This window comes from Aspergillus melleus (assembly GCF_016097325.1).
Source record: "Aspergillus melleus strain CBS 546.65 chromosome Unknown contig2, whole genome shotgun sequence".
Lineage (NCBI taxonomy): Eukaryota > Fungi > Ascomycota > Eurotiomycetes > Eurotiales > Aspergillaceae > Aspergillus > Aspergillus melleus.
Window position 1 is genome coordinate 3,400,831 of NW_025763371.1, and position 16,752 is coordinate 3,417,582.

General features: G+C 50.2%; 8 protein-coding genes across 8 annotated transcripts; 5 read left to right on the top strand and 3 right to left on the bottom strand.

Moving 5' to 3' along the window:
* Positions 1-161: 161 nt before the first annotated feature.
* Positions 162-1,660, bottom strand: LDX57_004009 (aldo/keto reductase family protein). Its single transcript, XM_046085657.1, has 2 exons — positions 841-1,660; positions 162-776 (listed from the first exon to the last, which is right to left on the bottom strand). Exons 1-2 carry the CDS (start codon positions 1,373-1,375, stop codon positions 262-264), a joined length of 1,050 nt encoding a protein of 349 aa, XP_045941620.1. The 5' UTR covers positions 1,376-1,660; the 3' UTR covers positions 162-261.
* Positions 1,661-2,980, top strand: LDX57_004010 (aspartate/glutamate racemase family protein). Its single transcript, XM_046085658.1, has one exon. The coding sequence runs from the start codon at positions 1,996-1,998 to the stop codon at positions 2,875-2,877; it is 882 nt and encodes a 293-aa protein (XP_045941621.1). The 5' UTR covers positions 1,661-1,995; the 3' UTR covers positions 2,878-2,980.
* A 325-nt stretch (positions 2,981-3,305) lies between these two features.
* TUB4 (gamma-tubulin mipA) lies at positions 3,306-5,148 on the top strand (the record flags this gene model as incomplete). The annotated part of the gene is made up of 8 exons (XM_046085659.1): positions 3,306-3,313; positions 3,395-3,435; positions 3,520-3,632; positions 3,715-3,768; positions 3,828-4,010; positions 4,062-4,265; positions 4,323-4,409; positions 4,471-5,148. 8 exons carry the CDS (start codon positions 3,306-3,308, stop codon positions 5,146-5,148), a joined length of 1,368 nt encoding a protein of 455 aa, XP_045941622.1.
* A 3,050-nt stretch (positions 5,149-8,198) lies between these two features.
* On the top strand, positions 8,199-8,417 carry LDX57_004012 (uncharacterized protein; the record flags this gene model as incomplete). The annotated part of the gene is made up of 1 exon (XM_046085660.1): positions 8,199-8,417. One exon carries the CDS (start codon positions 8,199-8,201, stop codon positions 8,415-8,417), a length of 219 nt encoding a protein of 72 aa, XP_045941623.1.
* A 1,062-nt stretch (positions 8,418-9,479) lies between these two features.
* On the bottom strand, positions 9,480-10,205 carry LDX57_004013 (uncharacterized protein; the record flags this gene model as incomplete). The annotated part of the gene is made up of 3 exons (XM_046085661.1): positions 9,480-9,501; positions 9,633-9,730; positions 9,876-10,205. The coding sequence occupies 3 exons, from the start codon at positions 10,203-10,205 to the stop codon at positions 9,480-9,482; spliced, it is 450 nt and encodes a 149-aa protein (XP_045941624.1).
* Positions 10,206-11,160: 955 nt separating this feature from the next.
* On the top strand, positions 11,161-12,015 carry LDX57_004014 (uncharacterized protein; the record flags this gene model as incomplete). The annotated part of the gene is made up of 1 exon (XM_046085662.1): positions 11,161-12,015. One exon carries the CDS (start codon positions 11,161-11,163, stop codon positions 12,013-12,015), a length of 855 nt encoding a protein of 284 aa, XP_045941625.1.
* A 737-nt stretch (positions 12,016-12,752) lies between these two features.
* RRD2 (serine/threonine-protein phosphatase 2A activator) lies at positions 12,753-14,018 on the bottom strand (the record flags this gene model as incomplete). The annotated part of the gene is made up of 1 exon (XM_046085663.1): positions 12,753-14,018. The coding sequence occupies one exon, from the start codon at positions 14,016-14,018 to the stop codon at positions 12,753-12,755; it is 1,266 nt and encodes a 421-aa protein (XP_045941626.1).
* A 603-nt stretch (positions 14,019-14,621) lies between these two features.
* LDX57_004016 (uncharacterized protein) lies at positions 14,622-15,224 on the top strand (the record flags this gene model as incomplete). The annotated part of the gene is made up of 1 exon (XM_046085664.1): positions 14,622-15,224. The coding sequence occupies one exon, from the start codon at positions 14,622-14,624 to the stop codon at positions 15,222-15,224; it is 603 nt and encodes a 200-aa protein (XP_045941627.1).
* Between the last annotated feature and the right edge of the window lie 1,528 nt (positions 15,225-16,752).

Genomic DNA, 16,752 nt, shown 5'->3' on the forward strand with positions numbered 1-16,752 from the left:
TTTGAGTGTGGCTGGATTGAAGCCCATGGCACATCCAGTAAGCTTCAATGCTTTTCCTAATACTATCCTGCTGTCGAGTTGGGAACGATATATGGAAGAAATTAGGCGAAAAGACGGCTGGAAGTGCGAAGGAGAGTACGCCATGTTTGCTTTGAATTTGCGGCAAAGTTTCATAAGTTTCTTCTTTCTGAGCTTGTATTTCAATGATAAATATGTATTCTTCAAGGTCATTCGTTTACTTGACATAATTGCGTCACAACCTTAAGCGCTCGACTTGCCGTGGAACAATGCCTTGGTATCATAAGTGTACTTCAGGTCAAGATGCCAATAATTGGGAGTGGTGGCTTTTGTGATCAACCAAGCCTGGTCCAAAGCCTCGACAACCTCTTCCGGGAGCGGGCCTTTCTGAATGTCCTTCAGGTTGGCCTCTAACTGCGCAAAATTACTCACGCCAATAACAATTCCGTCCCGGCCATTCCCTGTCATGTTGAGCGCCGAGTGGTGGTGAAGCCAACGAAAGGCAGTCTCCAGCAATGTCAACCCGTGCTTTTCGACAACGGGTGCGATGACGCGCAGGGCGTCAAACGTTGCGTCCTGGAAATAACGCTTACGGTACAGCTCCCCAATGACAGACTTGGCGCCATACCGGCCCTCTTCGGGGATTTCATTGGTCTTGTACTTGCCAGAGAAGATCCCGCCGGCGAGTGGGTTGTAAATCACGATGTCGATGCCGTACCGCCTGCAGGCATGGACCAGCTCAGTCTCGATGGACCGAGCTACAGATTCCACAGTTAGATCCAGTGCTAACCCTTTCGGGCCCCGGGCTCAGAAGAAACTTACTAATGGCATTGTACATGGCCTGATAAATAGTTGGGCGCACCCATCCCCTCTCGCTGCAAAGAGTGGCGATCTCCGCAACCTCAAACGCCGTGTAGTTGCTAAGACCCAATTGCACAAACTTGCCCTCCTTATGCAGCTCATTGACGGCTTCCAAGGTCTCTGCAAAAGGGACAGACCGATCCGGAGCATGCAGATAGAAGATGTCGACCTGGTTGGTGCCCAACTCTTTCAGAGAGCGCTCTAGATTTTCTCGTAGAACATTGGGCTTGTGATCCCCGTGGTTTCTGGGGTACCACTTGGTGGCCAACGTTAGACCACGCTCCTTCCAATTCGCCTGGGCAGTAAAAGCTTCCTGGAGTCCGTCCACATAGATCCTTGCGGTGTCGACCTCGTTGAATCCCTGCTGCTGGAAGTAATCCAGGCACTTGTTGTATTCGTCCAGAGACGTGATCCGGGCCCCCTTCGACTCGTCGGGTCCGAATGTCATAAGACCAAGGATCACCCTCGGCGTGGTATTCTGTGCTACCAAAGGCATTTTGAAGGATCGGCGCGTTCAAGGATTCGGGGTGCTGGGAGTACTAGAGTGGGGGAGATGCGGAGATCACGTCAGGCCAGGAGTCATGAAGATGGATGAGATCTATGAAGGTTAAGGTGTTACCTCAATTGGATGAGATAGTTTCCGATAAAGGATGAAGCCCTCTCACAAAACTCTCACAGATTTCTTGATGCGTGTTGAGGAATGGCGTTGTATTACGGGGTAGACTTCAAAGTGGGATGTTGGAGATAAGCACGGGCTGATGTGATCTTCCCCGCTTTCCTTTCCATCAACTGCCGACGCGCGCTTCCTTCTTCTTCTCTCCTCGTATCCGTTCCGCATCGAGTAGCTCGATGAGGAAGGGTTTCGGAGTACCACCCTTACATTTTGAGTTCTTGCATTCCTGACCCCTCATACAGCTGACCCGCTGTCCAAGAATAGTCGCTGTCCGTCAGTATGCAGTGCGCCGCCGCTGCTCTTCTGCGAGCTAACACCCACCCGCTTCCTTCCCTACTAGCGATTCGCTAAAATCCACCGTTGTCAACAGCCATCTATCATCCCCGATTTCGATTCCTCCAACAGTCCGCGATCGTTCATGTTGCCGATCACGTTGCTCCACCATGGCTTCCACCACTAACAGACGGTTCGCGATCCTAGTCATCAACCCGAACACTTCGACACACATGACGGATGCGTTAAGCCCTATCGTGGAAAACCTCGCCTTTTCGGACATCCAGTTCGACTACTTCACAGCACCGTCGGAATCAGTCACCCTTCCCGATGGTAGAACAATCGAGGGCGTACCCAGTATCAACTCTGGGGAGGATTCGGCGAAATCCGCGTTGCACTGCATGCCCTTCGTGGAACCATTGATACCCAAATATGACGCCTTTCTTGTGGCGTGCTACTCCGCTCATCCTCTTGTGGGTATGCTGAAAAAGGCAATTACCAATCTGGAAGATAGCGCTCTAGGGGGTGCCACGGAACCCGCAGCGACGAGGAAATGTGTGACCGGCATCTTCGAAGCAAGTGTTGTCACGTCGCTGTCTTTGATTAGTTCTTTTCATCTCCTCGACGATCAGGGATATGGCAAGACCCAGGCGCAGGACACATTCGGGATTATCTCCACAGGGAGTGTCTGGAAGGATGAACTTGGCAAGGCGGTTGCTGAAATGCTCGTCCGTTCCGGGGATGGCGCAAACCCGACCCGCCGTTTCGCCGGCGTAGAAACGACGGGACTTACGGCTGTTGAACTACATACCACACCTCCTGCGGAAGTGAAGCGGAGAATCAGCGAGGCTACCGAAAAGCTCATCAAGAGTACGCCCGACCCATTGACTGCGATTTGTATGGGATGTGCGGGCATGGCAGGTATGGAGGAAGCGGTGCGAGAAGGCTGCATCAAGGCCTACGGACCGAAACAAGCGAAGCAGGTTCGAATTGTTGACGGCGTGGTTGCCGGTGCTGGGCTGCTGGTAACGGCGTGCAAGGCGGGATTTTGATCGAGAGGCAATCCATTACGAAAAGATATGTATGGTACTAGACAAGATCCTGAACAGTAAAGACCCCTCAAAGCATTATAATACATCAAATAATATATTTTATTCAGAAGTCAATAAACCAATCCATATGGTTAGGAAGGTGTAGGTAATTAATGCCTTGTTTACGCGGCAGTATCCATTGGTGGTGCCCAAGGCGCCAAACTCAGTCAAATTTAATATCCAATTCAGTAAAAAGAAAAAGGACCCTTCCATCACCTCCCTTCTGTCATATTAAAAACAACCCATCCCATAAGAACAATATCGTGCGTCGGAGTAGATAAGCTGTTGGCGCCTGAGGCAACCACATCATCAGCTCCCAATTCAAGTTTCCCCGCGGCGCGCTACGCGTGGGCCGTCAACCATCGACTACTCCCAGCGGCCTCCCCAAGATGCCTAGGTATGTGCCACTCCTTCGATCCTTCAGGCCGACTCCCTTGATATGCGAACTATGGATCACTGACAATTGTCCGCGCTGCAGAGAAATAATCACGATCCAAGCCGGCCAGTGCGGCAACAATGGTACGAATGCCCTCGCGCTTTTCCCTAGCCCTCTCGAAGCAGCATGTATTCGAGATTGATGTTGCTAATATACGGTATTTGCAGTCGGTGGCCAATTCTGGCAGCAGCTTTGCCAGGAACATGGAATCAGTCAGGATGGAAACTTGGAGGAGTTCGCGACGGAGGGCGGCGATCGCAAAGATGTCTTCTTCTACCAGGTACGTACCGACCCGGGTTGCGTTGCATGTTTCTGCGGCCTCTGGCTCTAGGGAGAGAGATATACTGATCCGTCTGGTTTAGAGTGACGATACGCGATACATTCCCCGAGCGATCTTGCTAGACCTAGAACCTAGGGTATGAGATGAACCCCATATTCCTTCGAACGAACGACATGCTGAGATTGCGGAACCCAGGTCCTCCACGGTATCCAATCCGGTCCTTACAAGAACATCTACAACCCCGAAAACTTCTTCATCGGACAACAAGGAATTGGCGCGGGAAACAACTGGGGTGCGGGCTACGCTGCCGGTGAAGTGGTGCAAGAGGAAATCTTCGACATGATTGACCGTGAAGCGGACGGTAGTGACTCGCTGGAGGTAGGGATATATCGGGCAAGGATTTGATCGGTCTCCGCTGACTAGGCACAGGGATTCATGTTTCTACATTCCATTGCAGGCGGTACCGGTTCTGGACTGGGTAGTTTCATTCTGGAGCGGATGAACGACCGATTTCCGAAGAAGCTGATCCAGACATACTCCGTGTTCCCGGATACCCAGTCGGCAGATGTCGTGGTGAACCCGTATAACAGTTTGCTTGCGATGAGAAGGTTGACGCAGAACGCCGACTCCGTGGTAAGAACCCAATACCGTTTCGGTGATATTTTGAGGAAGCTAAAATTGTGGCTCTAGGTGGTTTTAGATAACGGGGCACTCTCGAGAATTGTTGCGGACAGACTTCACGTGCAGGAGCCTTCATTCCAACAGACGAACCAACTGGTGAGTATTGCTTGCTTGCTGCAGCTTGTAGGTCTTTCGTTGCTAAATTGTCGGCCAACAGGTTTCTACCGTCATGTCCGCCTCCACCACCACCCTCCGTTATCCCGGGTACATGCACAATGACCTCGTCGGCATCATCGCTTCCCTCATCCCGACGCCTCGCAGCCACTTCTTGATCACCTCCTACACGCCGTTCACGGGCGACAACATCGAGCAGGCCAAAACGGTCCGAAAGACGACAGTATTGGATGTCATGCGACGTCTGCTGCAGCCCAAGAACCGCATGGTCTCTATCAACCCGACGAAATCCAGTTGCTACATGAGTATCCTCAACATCATCCAGGGTGAAGCCGATCCCACCGACGTGCATAAATCCCTGCTGCGGATTCGCGAGCGGCGATTGGCGTCGTTCATCCCTTGGGGCCCCGCCAGCATCCAAGTTGCCCTGACCAAGAAATCGCCGTACATGCAGAACACGCATCGGGTCAGCGGACTGATGCTGGCGAACCACACGTCGGTCGCAACGTTGTTCAAGCGGATCGTCCAGCAGTACGACCGCCTGCGGAAGCGAAACGCTTTCCTGGAACAGTACAAGAAGGAGAGCCCGTTCACCGACGGACTGGGCGAGTTCGACGAGGCGCGAGCCGTAGTGATGGACCTCGTAGCGGAGTACGAGGCGGCCGAGAAAGAGACCTACCTGGACCCCGACGCTGGGAAGGAGAAGGAAATGGGGGTTTGATTCGATTATTTCATATTTGCTTTCTTCTTAGCTGGTGGTTCACGGGCGATCTGGTGCGTTGCGATTGGCACATGGCGTTTTCTACAACGGATTTTGCGTTTCCATTTTGCTGTCTGATAACCCGGGGGGTTCTATCTTGATTATTTTTATTTCATGCATGTCGCCGTCAACCAAGGAAATTGAGAAAAGTTCGCGACGGACATGATAACGAGCATTCCGGTCGTAAGTACGGGGTACAATGCCACTAGTCAGTCTAGTTAGTACTAGCTACTTGGCTTACTACTAGTTAATTAAACCCCTCAACAGTAATTCACTTCGCTGGCAAGGCAGAGATATCCCGCCGCCCATCACGATTCACTCCATCGCTACTATTCACTATCTACGGAATTAGCCAATTACGCCATAGCGAATCCCTACCCAGCAAAATCCCCAGACCCAATCACATACGCATAAGTATATTCAAATCCCCACGGAGGCCAGCGTCGGGGTCGCCTCTTCTGGGTCCAAGGATGAAGTGTCCGTTCACCCCTGCCTTGCATGATCCCAACCGGTCGTGAGGAAATGATCGACTTGCCTGCCTTGTCTTATCGCGTCTTGTCTCTTGTCTGTCTTGTTCTGTTCCTGTCCTGCCTCGCCTCGCGTAGGAGGGTTTGGAGATTAAATTCGTGCGAGTCTGGCGGGGCTTGGGCTTTCACATGTTGGGTGAGATTGTAGATAGTAGGTGGATAGTAGTAGATAGTAGATATGTACTTTTATGAGAAGAGGTGTTTTATCTCTGCTAACTCGACCTCTTTTTACTGCTGGTTTTGAGGTGATGGATTTCGTTTATTCTGTCCGGATATTACTTCAGCGATGTCTAAACTCGTAGTTATAATCATAAAACTAAGTAGGTCACTCGAATCGAGTACCTTCAAGCCATCAAACCATGTGGAGGGACGGGAAGCCCATAGAGCAGGAACCCGATGATGTGTCTATGAAGAATTCGTGCCCAAGATGAGGAGTCGGGATGAAGATAGAAGAGTACACAGTAGAGAGTTTGGTGGAGGCAAGAGGGAAAGGGAGGGGAGGGGAAGGGGCCTGAACGGATCCGGCGTTTTCGTCGCCGTTTATCGTGGCACCCGCAAGTTCAGGTTCAGTTGGCTTTGGGCTTTTTCTGGTTCAACCGGGTCGGAGTTGGAGATGAAGGTTTTTTGGATTTTCAAATGGAATTCTCGTAGAAGTTTCCTTGACTTTCGAATTTATTTGACTTCTTGGATCTTGAGGGGAAGTGGGAAAAGTTTGGTTTTTTCTTGAGATCGAAATTCAATTCGGACGAGGTTAGTCAGTTAATGACTAACTTACGGTGTAGATAATTATTACTCCGTAGATAGTACGGAGTATCAGTTATTTGCCTCCCTTACTGACTAGTGACTACCCCACGGACCTCTTCCGGGAAGTTCTTCATGCTTGCATGGCGCCTCTAGCCGATATGTAGGTGTAGGTAGGTAGGCATGTAAGTGTGTACATCCTTCGCTCGGTGCAGGGAAAAAACGGCTTTGTCTGTACTTCAAGTTTGCGTTGCGTTGCATCGCGTGGCACTATACCTATCTACCAGGTTTCCGAACTAAGAAAGTGTGGTGTGGTGAGAATGAATGGATATCCCGGACAGCTTCTGTCCAGCTCAGGACTTCGTCAAAGTCAGCCAGATGGGCGTGTTTCCAACATTGCAATGCCCAGTGTGCTCAGTTGAGGACCGGGTTCGATCATTTGGGCCTGGTAAGCTCTGATATGCGAGGGTTGATCAAGCTGCGTTGGAAGAGAGTTCGATGCCTTAAGGTACTCAGCGCATCATGAGTTGACGGATATCAGGTGGATACTACGACAGCGAGTTTGTGTTGGTCGATAGCGTACACTGAGTAGGGCACCGGACAAGTCAGACTTGAAGGCCACACTGAGAGAGACCGGATGGTGCCTGGTTGGAGTGGGGATTATGTTGTGATTTTCCTTTTTATTTTTGTTTAATTTCTCTTTCTTCTATTTTTCTTTTCATCTTAATAATGATTAAATAATCAGAAAATTAAAAGAAGCAGAAATCGAATAGACAAACCAATGGAAAGGTCGTTCGACACCCGGAAAGGCAGGCGGAGGGAAAAGGAAGCCTTAGAAAAGGGGCGTTGCCGACAACCTTGTTGGCCTGGATGCCTCGTCTGTCTAAAGGAGATTAATAATGTGAGAGCTTCGATTCTCTCAACTCTTCAATTCTCTTCCGATCTTCAACCAGGTACCGTGGAAGAGATTCCCTTGACGGCCATCCGCGCGGTCCGTTTGAATTTGCCTCCTCCGAGTTAGGGAGTCAACGTCCATAATTCATCCATCCTAGGATACAATTCTAATTCTTAATGCTCAAGACGGGCTCCACCTCCCCCCCGATTTGCCTCCACTACCAGTGACTAGTCGGGTCGACGCCTACGACTGCTACGACATCGGATCAGCGCGGTGCAGGTGGTACTACGACCGCCGTGACTCAGCCGGTCATCCATGAATCCTCTCGTGGCTTCCATATAAATTGACTTTGCATTGCTTTCGCCTTTGCCGCCTCACCCTTTGTTCTTCCGTTTTTTCCACCTGGAGATCTCCGTTCCCGATCCATCGCTACCTCCTTTCTCCTCATCCCTATCTCTCTCGTCTCCGCTTTCGCCCAGTATATATAAGCCCTCATCGCCTCCTGCTCTTTCTCTCTCCTCTTCCTCCCTTATCTACCTACTCCCCAACTACCTCTCTTCCACTCCATTCCTTCCTCGGCTTAAACCACCGCACCCTTCTCGGCCTTCCACGTCACCCGCAACCACTGAACATTCGGTCTGCACCTCTCGTGACTGCGATCGCTATCATTTGTTTCGATAAAGACTATCTTCCCGTCTTTTGAACAAAAACAATTCCGGCAACAAGAGTCGCTCTCGCTCGTTTTCCACCAGACGACTCGCCCCTTCGCTCGTTATCCTCAGCGCTTATCGGCCCCGTTCCGACGCTTCCTCCACACCACCTCCGTTCCGACTCGCCACTCTTGCATCATGGCTCCCCGTAAGCCCCGCTGCAACTTCAAGGAGTGCAAGGAAGCCGCCCAGCGCATCGTCGGCGACTGCAGCTTCTGCCACGGCCATTTTTGCTCCAAGCATCGCATGCTCGAGGCCCACTCCTGCACCGGTCTGGAAGACTGCAAGAAGGAATCCCACGCTCGCAACGCCGACAAGCTCAACAACGAACGCACCCAGGTCATTAAGGGTGTATGAGACGAGTGCACTCCGATCCGAGGATTGCTCTCGTACAGCATCTGATTACATTTCACTTCTTCACGATATTTTGCGGTTTTCGGTCATCGAACCGGTTGATAAATTTTTAGCGCGGTGTCCGATTTGAGTCTGAACAGTTACCGCGTGGAATCGGCTTATTCACTTCATCTTTTCGTCATTAGCAACTGCCGCATGGTCTTTATGACCCTTTTTGATGTTTGGGGTTGGGCAGGATTTTTTTTCTCCGCTTTTATTCGATTTCACAATCTTGATCTTGGATTGCTCAAGATCAAGTGCCAGGCGTTGTTACCTGTGGAGTTTTGTTAACTACGGTTTTGAATTAGTTTTCGCATGGATTCCGCGGATCGGTTGCGTCTGAAGGCATTGTTCGCGAAGACACGATCCACGGATTTCCCCCTTTTCTTTTGTTCTAATTTCAACTCAACATACCATTTCATTTTCCATATTCATTTTTGGCCCAGTCATAGACATTTGAATAGATTAGCGGCCTCAACTTTTCGTTGCCCGTGTCACATAAGCGAATGCTTTTAGGTATATACTCTTGCATAATTGCTGCCATGGATTGTCCAACCATGGCCTCAGAAAGCGTGGCCGCAATCTACAGGTACGACGAGCAGGAGTCTCCCGCTGGCCAGCAAATCCTCGTAGCCAGTGAGCTGTCGGAGCGTAGCCGTGTATCATATGATGCTGGCCAGACTAGCTGCCTGGTTACGGAGTCAGTGTTAGTCTCAGTCTTGGTATGAATTTACTAGGGATTTTAAGCAGCGTTACTTCAGATGAAACAAGTCCAGTAAGAATCCAGCCATGTAAATGGAATAAATCTACTGTACAGTATAACAATAAGAAGAATTAGAGCCTGGATGGCACCGGAACAAAATGAAACAGAAAAAAAACTCCCAAATCCCAACCAACAATGAATGAAACCCAACCAAGCCCTTCCCCCTCGTTTCGGCAAGAAGACCGAAAATGATGTGATGTGATGCATGGCAACAGACGGCCATGCCCCCTTCCTGTTTTTTTTTTTTATTATTCTTATTATGTTTAACCCGGTCCGATCTTCGGCCTGCATTGATGTCGTCAGTTTGAAAGATGTCCACAACATCCATAACAATACTCCGTACTCCGTACAGATACAGTGTAGTGTAGTTTATGTTATCCTGGGCAGTGGATGGGGTGGGCAGGGGGGAAACTTACATGTCGTGATGTTCACTCAGTCGACTCAGGTACTTGTTTAGCTCTTCCACTCGCTCTTTGTGTGTTTTGACGCCTTCGCGTTTGAGCCGTTCCTGGAGCTGTAGGAGTTTAGGTCTTTTTTTAGTAATTTTTTTCAGAACGTCGAACTGAAACAACAGAATAAAGAAGAGAAGGCCAGATAGAAGAATATAGAAACATAAGAAATAGATGAGAGAGAGAGAAAGAGAGAGAAATAAAACATACCCTCTTCTTCTTCGCATCCTCATACTTCCTTTCCGCTTCCGTCTTGCCCACCACCACGCCTCCTCCATCCTCGCCCTCTGCTGCTGCTTGAGCTGTCGCGTTGACCTCCTCGTCAGAAGATCTCCCCTGGCCCGAAGCTTCGTTGTCGTTATTCTCGCTCAGCTTCTTGTCGTCATCACCGACACCGTTCCCCTTGGTCGCATTCCCTTCCTCCTGCTTCTCCCTCTTCTTGGCCTTCTTCTTTTTCTTGTCTACTCGGCCGTCGCTGACCTTGGAGCCTTTCAGTTTGAGTTTTCCGCCTCCGCCCGAGGCGTATTCATTTGGAGACATGATTTGTTCCCCCTCCCTCTCTTTTATATGTTTAGTGATTTCTCTTCTTTTCCCCGGGATGGGAGATTGAGAAATGAAGAGAGAGTTGAAGGCGAGGTATGGATGAGGATTGGCCGTTGCCGAGTGCGGGTTGCGGGTTAGCGTGGGCGCTGCTTTAGTGGAAAAGTCATGTGACTTGGTCGAGGGTTGTAGGGAGTAGGGAGTAGTGGGTGTATATTATCTGTAGGTAGGATTGAATTTCCTAAAAGCTGTTGAGATTGGTTATAAAGGTATGTTTTATGTAGTTTATGAACTCAGGGTTTGTCGAGGACGTGTGGTGAAAGGCTGTGTTGTTGATTTATCAATGGGCACATACATACGGTGACGAGTATACAATATGAATGGAGATTTGTGATGTACAAGATCTAGATTAGTCGGTTTGATACTGATTGATATTAAACTAGTATGAAATGCTATCATAGCCCCAATAATTGGATAATTTAACTGCACACACTAGTAGAGATAACGGTATCTTCCGTTCATCTTGCGTCCGCTCCGTGCCCCCAGGTACCTATATTCAACAACCTAGCACCAGAGTATGACATTATCATAACCAGGAACGTCTATGCATTCTCTCCCTTGTTCAGAACAGATTCAGCGTCTAGAACTGCAGACCGGAAACCTCCGTCTAGCATATGCCCAGATCAGGGCAATTCTTAACAGGATAGGTTCTGTACGCGGAACTTTCAGTATATGAACGTTGTTCTTCATGATATCTCCAGAGAGAATGGAGATACATACTTGATCAAATTTCCCTGCACGTCTCATACTTCTTCTTCTTCTTCTTCTTCTTCACCTCCATCGTCATCATTTCGCACTCCCTAATCTCCTCGCACGTCTCATCCTTCCTGTTCACCCCCATCCCCATCTTCCCATTCGAATACCTCTCCAATAACCCCTATTACAATCAACCACAATGTGCAACACGCGCGGTCATATACGGGTTAACCAACCTCCTCCTCCGCGCCCTCCTCCTCAACCTCGTTCCCCATCCGTATCCTCCACCGCCAGCACCCTCGTCGAAACCACCTCCCAAACCGACTTCTGGATCGAATCCCGCCACGGAACTCCCGACGCCGACGACGTTTTTCGCTATTACGTGCATTTCCCAATCGGGGGACTCATGCAGGCCGACATAACGACCAACTCGGTGCTCCTGGCACTGCTTCATTATGATCTCCTGCAGGATCAAATCGTCCTGTATCGTCGTTTGAGCGAGTGTCCGAGGACAGGCACGATTTTGAAAGTCCGGAACCCGAGAGAGGATGAGGATGAGGTGCGTGGGATGGCGAGAGATGCTGTTCATGATGGGATGCGGTTGGAGGGGATGAGTTGCGTTTGTTATCCGGTGGATGGAGAGAGTGGCGTGGCGATGGATGGGGTGAACAGTACGTTGTCGACTGGAGTTAACGGTGTTGTGATGAACGGTGTATTGACTAATGGGGTCAATGGCAGTGAGTACAGCCAGCATGCCGAGGAAGACGGACGTATGAACGAAAGTATGGACGACAGCAGCAGTAGTAGCAGCAGCGGCAGCAGCAGCGATGAATATGACGACAGCGACGACAACAACGAAGACGACGATGACGATGCTGCAGCAGAAGCCCAGCTTCAAGCTGATGTGGAGGCGGCGGCAGTGTTAGCGTCAGATGCTTCGGATGCTTCTGATACCGATGCCATGGACTTTTATGATTCGATTTCCGAGATAAGGTCCGAGTCCGCTCCCCGGGATGATGACCGTGATTATCTGTTGTATCCGTACAATTGCTAATCGGTTCGTAGTGATTACTCCGCCCCTTCGGATGACTCGCTGTCACGACGACGAAGAATCTTTCATTTTGTGTGCTGTTCTTGCTTTAGCACGTAACTGGCAAATGGGATTGTTGTTTCTAGGTTGATTTGTATCTTTGGAATGGGTGCTTCTTGTTTGTTTGCCTTTGGATTGACCGATCTTGCGAGGTTGGTTTGTCTAAGGATCTGTTTGAAAAATTTTAAAAACCTGGCTCTTGACGTGAGTAGACGTCGAGAGCCTATTGGAAATGAGAAGAAAAAATTGAGTCAAGGGATTCCAAGTTTGTAGATTGTAGTATATTAGCCGAGTTCTCGAGGGGGGTATCTTTATTCATGGGATGAGAGCAAGCGAGTTGGTTTGGTCGTGCATTTGGTACTACCGACATCGTGGCCATCTGCATCAGAAGCTGCATGATACTTTCCGGTGGTTTGACATAGATGTGGTAATCTCGGAAGGACAAGAAGGTTGCTGAGTGTTAAGGTTATTTGTTTGCTGAAGGATTGTATGGTTGGCTTTCATTAGCGATAAGTGCCTAGGGAGTTGGTAGTCATGTCAGAGTCATTTTTGAGTGACCAATGTTGACACAGCACTATCCTTGATGTATCTGGAAGAACATGGTCAATAGAGAAAAGTAGAATATCAAAGTAACAAATGATTATATATCATGTACCAACTAAACCCGTATTCAATTCATGCATCATAAGAGTCAACGTTATCTAGTCAAATGGAATTGGTCGCAACCCCGTCCCCCCGATGCGTTTCCGCATCTCCTCGCCCGCCGCCACCGAGCTGGGTACCTTGATGCCGCAGCAATCGCCAAAGTGGTCAGTATGCTGAGCATGGGCGTGATCATTGCCATGGTCATGGTCATGTTCGTCCAGCATGTCCTCGGTCATCTCTCCCATGCCCTCGGCGGCCGGCAAAAGGCTACCGAACAGGAAATGCTGCATAATGGGCAGCTTGCCCAGGACCTCTTTGACGAACATCTTTTTCATGCCACCTTCGATCTTGGTCCAGTTCTTGGCCCCCGAGATATCGTCCAGCATCGGACTATGCCACCGCAGCCCCTTGACGTTTTTCACGCTATCCACCCATCGCACCTGGTCCAGATAAATGTACTGGTCGCCTTCCTCGTCGAGAATAGCCGTGTTGTGGATTCCCAAGGGCGTGATGTAAGGGTGGCCGACGAGCTGCGAAGCGCCGAACAGGAAAGGGAGGAAATGGTAGTCATCTAAGCCCCAGACACCGTGGGAGCCGGCGGGTTCGAGATAGTATGTGGCTTGCACCTGGCGCATCAGATGCATGTAGTTGACGTAGACTTGGAAGACGATCAGGGGAAAGTCTGGTCTCGAGAAGATCGACATCTGGCGAAGGCACAAGAGCCACATCAGGAAGTTCAACTCGTGACCGGACCCGTAATCTAGTCGATCCCGCGAGCCCAGCGAGTGAATCAGGTATGTTGACGCTTCTTCGATGGCGGCCGCATCTTGCATTCCCAGGATATCCCGGTGCCAGGTGGCGCATTGCGCAGCCACATCGTCAAACAGATCGCGGAAAGCGGGGTTGCCGAATCTCGAGCCGCCCTGATCGATGGAGGGATGTCGTTCTAGGAGCGCGTGGACACTATTCACGACCGACTGGATCTTCAAGATATTGGGAGAGGGTGTTTGGCGGTTGAGATCGGTTGCGGCCCGTCCACGCACGGAGTCGGAAAGACCGAAGATAAAAGCAAGAATTAGGGTATAAGTGGGCGAGGAGAGAAAAAGATCGTGATCATGCTTCGATAGGATCCGACGCACCGGTCGTGCATACTGATGGGATGATAGATCGGGCGGATTCGTGAGAGGCGGGGTGACGGGGGCTGGTTCTCTAGACGGCGCCGATTGAGATTTGCGATTACTCGCTCGAAGCTCCGAGAGCTTTTTCGACAAGTCGATCTTGCCGGTGGGGGGTTGACTTGGCACAGACACCTCAGAAGCCATCTTGAACTCAAAGGGGGTGATTTTACAAGGCTCAGTTGACTTGTTCACACGACAAGCGACGACGGTCACTCTCCATCGTCCTCGCCGTCACTTGACGATGGCCGTGATGACATAAGATGACTCGGAGGGGACCCGGGTTAGACCGCCTTCCCGATCCGAATACCGCTGTTTCCCAAGCGGGCTTAGCTCCCGGATCGTGATTATCATGTGATCGACACCGGGATAGCCACAAAGGGTTAGCGTGAGAGCCGTCCAGTCAGGCGCGTGATGTTGTGTTGCTTAAAGAAAAGAACAGAAAAAAGAAAAGAACAGTCGGAGTTCAGCTGCCGTCACGCCAACTTAAAGTCCCTCATCATTGAGAAAGAGAGAGTGAAGTCTGCGCCCTTGTCGTTTTATTACTATGTCTCCTCTGTCTCTCCGTCCTCTAACGTCAAGTCACTCTAGTAGAGGAAATGTTTTGACGGGTCCCACGGATCGATTCTAATCTCTACCTTAATTCATCTCCACCTTCGCTCCGGAAAAGTAGGGGTTTGTTTTCCGAAATCCACCTAATCATCCTTCGCGATTCATGTATGACCCCTGCGATCGTGCGAGCACGCCATCATGGACTACTCTGATTTGATCCGTCCGGACGCCAGGGAGGTCAACGCTTCATCTCCCACGCATCGATCATCATCCCCCCATTCGTCTCGAAATGAACCCAGACGCATGCCTTCCTTCGGCTCCCAAAAACACGCCCCTGCGGCGCCTGATCAGGGCCCGCTACAAGCTGTCAACGAATCTACCCCCATCGTGAGGAGTTCCGACTCGACCAGACGCAACTATCACTCCACTGACGGGCTGCGGAATCGGGACTCGGGGTCCGGCGATGCGACTGGAAAGAACTCGGCGCAACGGGATGCCAGAGATGCCGACCAACAGGCTCAGCCGACAGAATCGGCAGAGCCCAAGGCGTCGTGGTATAGCCAGTTCGCTGACCGGTACGGGAGTCTAGAACTGGAAAACAAGGGGAGTGTTGCTCGTGATCATCTGGCATTAGGTGCGCCTTTTTTGATTCTTACACCCCTGATCCGCTCGCATTCTTTTCTGATTAACCATTTTATGACTGGTAGAACGGACATTCCTTGCCTGGCTGAGAACATCACTGGCTTTCGCATCTATTGGCATAGCGGTGACCCAGTTGTTCCGCCTGAACAGCTCTACTAACGGTAACACATCGAGTGCCGAGGTTTCGTCGCATGGCCTCCCTCCACTTCTGTCGCCTCCATTCTACGACCCCAACGCTGTCCACACCACTATTACGTCTGAACGTCTTCGCAGTATTGGTAAACCTCTCGGAACCACATTCATTGGCGTTGCGATATTGATTCTCCTGGTTGGTTTCCATCGCTACTTTGAAAGTCAGTATTGGATCATCCGGGGTAAATTTCCTGCTAGCCGTGGCAGTATCGCGTTGATCGCTTTTGTAGCCGCTGCCCTGATCATAGCGGCCCTAGTCGTCATTCTGGCTATCTCCCCAGGCGCCGTTGAAGGCTAGCGCTTACCTTCGTCCATGTATTATGGGAGGCCTCGTATCGTGCAGCGTTGGTATTTGTATGCTTATCCCAGCGAGTTTAGCGTTTTGGATACGTTCATAAGATTACGCATTATATAGATAATTAACCTGTGAATTGTCGTTTGGGTCCTCAGTCTGTGGTGACTGTGGTGAAAGTCCTTTAGCAGATCTCTTTATCTAGGATTTGAGCACATGCGGATAACATCTTGCGATTTAGACGCGTCCACACTGACGTTAGTTGCGACTCCGAGATCTTTGGAACCATACTTCTCTACGTTTTCCAGCGTTCCTCACACTTGTCTATTGAGATTGTGCCACCAGCAGCAAGCGTCAAGTCTCCAAATTTCCGTGTTGAAGATTCATCTCGCGAAATTGCCGAATATCCCTTTTCAACGTCTTGAATCGTGACGTTCCCGAACCCGCCGGACAACTTATGCTATACGGCCCAAATGTCACCATTATGACCCTCCACGCTCGTCTGAGATGTCTCAGTCATAGTTCCCAGAGTATAGTTTGGCTTCGCAAACCCTATCGGGTTGCACAGCATCGATTTCGCCGGTCGACTCTGGCGGGGTTTTTTCGGTAGGCGTAATATGTCCAATCTGCTCATATTGGTCCAACGGGTGAAGAACGTTTTCGAATGTTGTACAGATGGTTCAGCTAGAAAGGGGCAGGTTTGGTCGTCCTCAGCTCTTGTTGGACAGCTCTTTGCGGCGGTTTCATTCTAGATCCGCAGGTATGTTGAATTGGCCGTTCTGAGTTTCCCTAGTTGAGGTGCGGCTAGTGGTTAGGTTTGGATGTCTCGATTCAGAAGACTATGCCGAAAAAGATAGATAATGGGAACAGTTGAGGATGGAGAGGAGCGATCCGAATGCGAACGGAGTGCCGGCAATCTCGCGATCTTCCTACCGGTATCTGCACACCGCTTTCCTATCACAGACTGCAGAATTTACAATCATTTCCCCGCTGTCGCAGCGATACACTGGATTGAATTAGACCCATATAGACTGCTGTCCATTCTTTCTTTTTCATATATAGACTTTCAAATCCCGATATAACAAAATGCCAAGGGATCCGTTGATCGGGTTGGTTGGAAAGGTCTGTCTCCCCTCTCCCTCCCCGCGCAAGATACGCCCGCTGACTGAACTGAGGGGCATTAGCCATCTAGCGGGAAATCGA